Below are 7,736 nucleotides of genomic sequence, written 5' to 3'. Positions count from 1 at the left end.
CTGTCTGGCAAGCGCACGCGCCCTATAGCGAAAATCTCTCTCAAAAAAAAAAGAATTATTTTATTTAACTTTATTTATTTATTTATGTATTTTAATTTGACCAGAGAAGGACAGAGAGAGAAAGAGAGTGAAAAAGAAAGCCACCAGGTTTGGAACACAAATCACAGTTGGCCATGTGGGAGTCCAGCACCCTTAACTACCATATCCCCTGCTGGCCCCAACCACTATTCATTCTAGTATTAAATAATATGATTAAATAATATTTTATATTATTAATATCATGTTATTAATATTAATTATTAACATTAATATTATACTATTAATATTAATATTATTAAATAATATTTTCTATGAATGAGTGCTCAGTATTTTATGAGAGGCTCTTTTTGACATATATATTTGTATTCATTTCATTGGATGATCAGGAATGTGGCTCTGGCTAGACAACAACCCTGTCTCCTTCGTGAACTGGAACACAGGAGATCCTTCTGGTGAACAAAATGATTGTGTAGCTTTGCATGCATCATCTGGGTTTTGGAATAACATTCACTGTTCTTCCTACAAAGGATATATTTGCAAAAGGCCAAAAAGTAAGTAAGAAGTTTGTCATATGCTCCACGTGTTTATAGACCATTTTTTTCAAACTGCAAGGTATCAGATGTGGGACTATAATGTGACTACAAGCCCAGGCAAATTCTCTTCTGTATCTGTGGAAAGCCCATTCTGCCGTGGTGAGCAGTTGCTGCCTTCAGTTTGTGCTTAGCTGACATAATGGTTTTGGCATTTATAATGGGATATCTGTGCATATGGATTCTCCAAGCTACAAGCAGTTGTATATCCCCTTTCCAAAGCCTTAAAGTGTAGGGGGGAAGAAGCCAGGATTCTGGAGAGAAATTAGAACTGATGGAATACAAATGACCAGATCAGTCTTCTGAAATCAAGTGACAAACCACGAAACCAAAAGAGGGAATTAATAGTGTTAATAGCTCATGACAAGCCACTATCTGGACTTTAATATTTTGATACTATTCCAACTCATATAGTATTCTTAAGGACTAAAATGGTTCATTTGATAATAGATTTAAATAAATGAATTAAATCAATTGACTATATTCCCCTAGTAGGTCTCACCATTTTAGAATTTTACATGTTTTTAGTCTGCTTTTAAACTCTGTTGTTTTTCATTCTACTTTAATTCTGATGTAATGTTGGGGTCTCATTTTAGTTTTCACTCAAAACCTGGTAATACTTTGGGTTTCAGTGGGCCAATTTAAAAATCCCTATCCTAGAATACTTTATGTAGGGGTAGATTGAATAGATTTTAAAGGTAAATATCAGTGATTCAAATGTGACTTAGAGGTTTACATTTTCAGATCTGTCACTGTATTCAAACTCACCATAGAGCTATAGGATGCTGCTATAGCATAGGCAGATAGACAGATGATAGGTGAATAGATAAGATAATATCTATCTACCTATCACAGCTTTCATATTGTATCACATCACCATGAACCGAATATGGAGGATTCCACACATCTGTGAGCCAAATAACATTTACTATCTATATGCAATGTTTATGGGCTTTAATAAATAATTTCTCAGGGCTGGTAGGCATGGTGGTTAAGGCACTGGACTCCCACATGGCAAACTGTGGTTTGAGTCCCGGACCTGGTGGCTTGCTTACTCACTGTCTTTCTGTCTCTCTCTGATCAAATTTTTAAAAAGGTAATAATAATGATAATAAATAAAATTAAATAAATAATTTTTTAAGAAATAATAATTTTTTTTTATAAACAGTTGTTGATGCCGAACCTACTCAGACATTAATTACCACAAAAGGTAAGACCGTTATGACATTTCAAGTTCAGTATTAGTAGTGTATCAGCCCGGTTTGTTTTAGAATCCATAATGATCCTTTCCTACTCTTCCTGTACTGTAAGTTGAACTGCTTGAGCTACACCAGCTTTTGTCGTTATGTTTATCAACCCTCCTTGAATGATACTTTAGAAAAACAGGCCTGAAGTCAAGGTAGTGGATTTACTTTAGAAGTTATTGAAGACACTGTTTGCTCTATTACAAAGAGATACCTTGGGGTCGACAGGTGGTATGGTGGTTGGGACACTGGATTCCTACATAGCTGACTGTGGTTTGAGTCTCTGATCTGGCAGCTTGCTTTCTCACTTTCTCTCTCTCTCTGTTTCTCTCTGGTCTAATTTAAAAAAAAATAATAATAAATAAAATTGAGTAAATAATTCTTAAAAAAGAACACAGTGAGTTGCCTTATCAGGAGCCATGGGAGAAATTTCTTTCAAAAATCCTATGGGTTTTCTTTTTAGTTCCTCCTTGTTTGGGCAAGTTTTTTTTTGTTTTAATTTTTGTACTCAGCTTGAATTAGGTAACTGATTCTATTATACTCATTTTGTTGGTTGCTAAAAATAGTCAATATGTGATTTATGACTTGCCTATAATTCTCTTTTTAGCACATTTGCTGTTTATTTACTCATTTTATTTATGAGTTGAAATTTCACCACTCTTATTTTCTCTTTTCTGTTTTTAAATTTGACCTTAATCATCATCATCATTGCTGTTCTATTTATATTCTTATAATGTATGTAATCTTAAGTTGTCTTAAATTATTCTAAAACAGGTATACGTGTTTTAAAAACACTGATTAGTTCCTTCTACATAGATACACAGATGAAGTATTCTTGCACATGAACCACCATTTTAATATACTGTATAATCCTTTTTGTCATAGAGACTTTCATTTATATGTCCTCCAATTTCTGTTTGATGAATGTCACTTAAAAGGGTATTCATAAATGTTAGATTTTTAACAGGGGTAGATGTATAGTTCTTTATGACAATCAACCTTCTATCTCCCTCCACCTTTTCCCTAATGATTTTATTTATTTATAGCTGACTCAAGGAAGATGGAACCTTCCAAACCATCTTCCAGAGTGGCAGGTGTGGTCATTGTGATCCTCTTGATTCTACTTGGTGCTGGCTTGGCTGCCTATTTCTTTTATAAGAAAAGACGTGTGCACATACCTCAGGAGAGCACCTTTGAAAACACTCTCTACTTCAACAGTCGATCGAGTCCAGGAACCAGCGATACCAAAGGTCTCGTGGGCAACATCGAACAGAATGAACATGCAGTCATCTAGTGTTATCATGTGATTTCGATGTATTTGAATGTTATAAAATTATAACTGAAATTTCAAATTCTCTCATTTGATTGTTTTCTTTAAAATGAGTACAGTATCATACTGGTCTGTCTTTATTCTTTGCCTATTTGGAGAAATAATTGCTTGTTGTCTAACCTGGGAAGATATTTTCACCAAAAAAATGGGATAATAATGTTGATTATGACTTTTAAAAAATATCTTTTTTTAAAGGTGAATTCACAGTACTCCAATGCCAACATTGAAGTGTCATTGATGTCTAGCTAGTGACAACTTCATGTAGATGACGTGAACTCTAGAACACCCAGCTAAGCCTCTTGCAGTATTTTCAGGAACTTCCAAAGATATGTTACCTATCAGATTGTAATTCCACAATTAGAACACCATAAATGGCATAAAAATGTGGTCAGTTTTCTCCTTCACCAGTCTTGATTTCCATCCTATTATTTGGAATTGTATTTGTGCACATGCAGAAGAATAAGGCAGCTGAGAATTCTGTCCTCCCCAAGCAAGGTTTTACAGGCTCAGTTTTGCAAATGTGTTCTTTGTTCTGTTATATGTATATTAGAAATGCAAAGATGTGAAATAAAATGTAAATGTGCATAACTGAAATGTACTTAGATAATGTGAAATAAACATTAAAGATAAGGTCTATTTTTAATAGACTTGCATTTTGGTGACCTCGGTAAATGTAAATTGGTTTTAAAATGAAATGTATCCATTTGCTTTACACTTAAGTTTACTCTTGAAATAAGTATTGTTCATACAGGAATTCTTTCCGTTGAATTTATCATCTATTTGGAAAAAGATAGGTTTTCGAAACACCATGTTTAAAATGAAATTTTTTTTTTAACCATCATGACACAAACAACTTCCTCAAATTTTCCTTTAGTAACAGTGACTCAGTGTAGAATACAACAAAGGCACTCTTGAGAGTTAGAATTCTAAGTGTCTTTTTTCCTTTAGAAATTACTTTTTCCTTAAAAATTTTGCCTTAGGTAAAGGTTTAGGTACATACTGAAATATTTGGGAGGTTTCTCATCCCATCCAAATACCAGGTACTTTTATTTTTTGATAGAATTACCCAGGGGGCAGGGGAGGAGTTCCCCCTACACTTCCTCCCCTGGCATCACTGACATGCTCCTTGGATGACTTAAGAATCTAACAAGACTTCCAAAATTGTATGCAAAATTTGTGTTATTTATGTTTGTGCCTTTATTTTTTTTCTGGGAAGAAAATATGTAGATTTTCAAGAAAGTTCATGATTCAGAAAAGAATAAGAAGCAGTATAGTAGGCAGAGGGTGGAATGGAATGTCCATACCCTAAGTCAGACAGGTGACAGGTAGAAACAAGAAGTGAGAAATGAACAGTCGTGGGAAAGATAGAAACAACTCCCGTCTACACCTCAAATAATAGCAAACAAATCACATTCAATTGTGTTGGTAAGAACAAAGTATGTTCCCTTTGAACAAGTTCCAATGGAAACCATGGCCATAGCCTTAAAGTAGCGTGTGATGAATTATACTAAGGAAATCTCTTTATATATTTTATTTTTCCTCTCAAGAGGCAAGGGAGAATTAGATGTGGGGAACGTAGAAAAATTAATGAGTGAGCATGGTTTACAAATTCTTTATACAAGCCTTTTTCATTATAATTCAGAGCTACAATTTTCACAGAAAATATTTTGGACTCCAAACAACCGATCTCTCAGACTCAAGCATCTTATCATATCAAGAAACACCCTGTGTTTGACAGGGTTGCTGAGTATTGTATTTCACACTCTTATGTTATCCACTCCAACACATAATCAAATAGATAAGTTATGTGCATCCACAGACCTATCCAAACACAACACCAAAATGTCAAGGATATTTTTGGCAGGAGGTACAGGCTGGAGAAGAGCAGTGTTTGTGTTGTTTGTTTCTTTATTTGGGCTGTTGTAGTCATTTGTTTTTTAACCAGAAGTTCTCTCTGGAGATTGAAATGTCTAAGTGCTATTGCTTTCCTGCTGGCTTTGCACTTGCTTCAGGTTTTTATCAGAATTCAGTTGCTGGAACAATCTTAAGAATATTTTTTACCCTGTTGAACTCAAACAATGTGAATAGCCTATAACCTGAACTCCAAAACTAATGGTGATAATCTGTAAAGACTGGTAGACTTTTTTTTTTTTTTTAGGTTTGTTTATTTATTTTGAAAGAGAAAGACCATGAAAGAAATGCATGTATTTAAAAAATTTGCACCAAAATAAACTCGTACTTTAATTCCATTTTTCTGCAGCTGTTTTTTAAGTTTTATTTATTTCATTCAGGCTAGAGACTGTGTGCATGCGTGGGAGAGAGAAGCACCCTCAGTAGAGTCTCCTCACACTACAGTCCCCTTCCCTGGCCCTTCAGTTCTTTAGCATCCTGGGCACCTGGTGAGTTTTCAGACCGACCAGGGGATCTGAATTCCCAGTCAGACATGTGGCCTCCAGCTGTGCATTTTGCTTTGGTCTGTGCCACTAGGCTGGGTTGTTTTTCCCACAAGCTTTTTAAAAAATTTCTTTTACTTAACTTTTTAATTGGCAGAGGACCTGTGCTCTCACCAGAGAGAGAGAGTGCTCCCTATTGGGGTGTGGTCACATCATAATCTTCTTACCTCCATTTCTTTTTCTAGTTAGGATTTGGGGTGCACACACACATGAACCAGATGGATTTTTTCAGCCACTGTGCTGGGATTCAAACCATGGCTGGCCATGTGGGGTCTGTCTTTCAATCCATAGTAGTTAACTGTTGCAGTACAAGACTTCCCCGCCCCCCACCACAAACTTTAAGTCCCCTCATACAATTGTTCCTTGATATCTGCAGGTGATTGGTTCCAGGACTCCCCGTGGATACCAAAATCCTTGAACGCTCAAGTTCTTTATGTAAAACAATGAAGTATTTGTATATAATGTATACACAATCTCCTGAATATTTTAAATCATCTCTAGACTCTTTATACCACATAATACAATGTAAATTCTATGTAAATAGTAGTTGTGTTGTATTATTTAGGGAATAATACAAGAAAAAAAAATCTGTACATGTTTAGTACAGACCCAGCCAATTATGTTCCCCAGGTATTTTCAATCTGTAGTTGGTTGACTACAAGGATGCAGAGCCTGAAAATACAGAGGGTCACTCTATGTATTTCTATTATTTATCTATTTTCTATCAATCTATCTTCTTTCTATAGTCTATCATCTATCAAAAATCAATCATCATTAGTCTATGCTAGTGCTTCCTACTGGTTCTCTTTCTTTGGTTGAACTCTGATGGATATACCATTTCTGTGTTGACAACCACATGAATTTATTATTCTCCTAAACCCAAACACAATGCCCAGGGCCTGGAAGAGACCCACACAAGTGAGGGGCCCAGAAACTGAAGCTTCATTAGCTTTATTATATAGAATCACTCACAAGAACAGCTTCTGAGAGAGGTCCATTTGAGTGGAGACCCATGCAGGTCTTAAAGATGAGTAGGAAGAAGAAAGGGGAAAGAAGAAAGGCAGAAATGGACCCTGGGCAGAGGAAAAACTGCAAAGAAGAGCTGGTTTCTACTGAAGTTAAGTGAGATGAAAGTGGAGATGCAGACAGGGACTGGAGGTGAGGGATCTCACAATGACAGGAGACAGTCTTGTATTTGGTCTTCCTGCTTGATATGCATTCAGAGCCCCCGACATGGTGTCAGGCTCTGCTCATGTGACCCAGCCAAAGAGAAAAAACACCTCATTATGTGTTCAAAGCTGCATGCATTGGGCCAGCCTGTGGTGTGGTGGTTAGGGCAGCTGGATCCCACATGGCCAACTAAATGGTTTGAGTTTCAGACACAGTGACCTGGGACACATGGTGGGTGTGTGTGCATGTGTACCCCAAATTCTGAAAGGTGGGAGAGGTGGAGAGAAGGGATTGTGGTATGCAATGTGATTATTCCCTATGGGGGATGTTTTCTCCTCTCCCTTCTCTGTTTCTCTCTGACAAAAGCATGTTCCCTCTAACAGAGAATAAAAACAAAACCAAAAAGAACCTGCACATGTGATGTGGCCTACTTTAAAAGAGGTAGGATCAAATTTGGGGCCTGAAGTTTCTCTGCTAGACTCATGCATTCAACTCAGAGACTCCCAGAGACAGGTCACATAACTATGGGAGGCATAGAAAAATGGGGCTTTTGTCTATAAGGATATTGAAGGTAGAAAATTCTATCTTGATTTGGAAATCCTTTGTCAGCAGAAATAACTAAGCTCTGCAGAAATAATCATTAATGTGGTTTATTCTAACATCAGATTGAGTGCCATACCCAGAAAAAGACAAAAGCATGTCTTGAGGTGCTGAGATACAGTGGTTCCTAATAGTTCTGAGAGCAGTAGAGTTGTCGATTAGCATTAGGAGTCTTTTACATTGACCTGGTTCCAAAAGGTGGGACATCTGGAAATAGAGGCTTATAGATTATAAGTGAGTTTGAAATTTTGATACAGATTAGTAGTTGGTTACAGAAAAACACAAGTCCGTGTTTCTGAAAGAAATCAGC

At 36.4% G+C, this 7,736-nt stretch overlaps 1 protein-coding gene across 1 annotated transcript in view; it reads left to right on the top strand.

The window, feature by feature from the left end:
• The window catches only part of MRC1 (mannose receptor C-type 1), a 119,037-nt gene extending 114,860 nt beyond the window's left edge, over positions 1 to 4,177 (top strand). Inside the window, exons 28-30 of the mRNA XM_006159739.3 lie at positions 426 to 590; positions 1,798 to 1,839; positions 2,920 to 4,177. Of these exons, the coding sequence (XP_006159801.1) occupies positions 426 to 590; positions 1,798 to 1,839; positions 2,920 to 3,167 (455 nt within the window). The 3' untranslated portion in view covers positions 3,168 to 4,177. The remainder of the gene's footprint in view (positions 1 to 425; positions 591 to 1,797; positions 1,840 to 2,919) is intronic.
• Positions 4,178 to 7,736: the final 3,559 nt, after the last annotated feature.

The sequence above is a fragment of the Tupaia chinensis genome, unplaced genomic scaffold (genome assembly GCF_000334495.1).
Source record: "Tupaia chinensis unplaced genomic scaffold, TupChi_1.0 Scaffold000647_1, whole genome shotgun sequence".
NCBI classification, from domain to species: domain Eukaryota; kingdom Metazoa; phylum Chordata; class Mammalia; order Scandentia; family Tupaiidae; genus Tupaia; species Tupaia belangeri.
The sequence above is the reverse complement of the archived record's forward strand: the minus strand, read 5'-3'. Positions and strand labels throughout refer to the sequence as shown.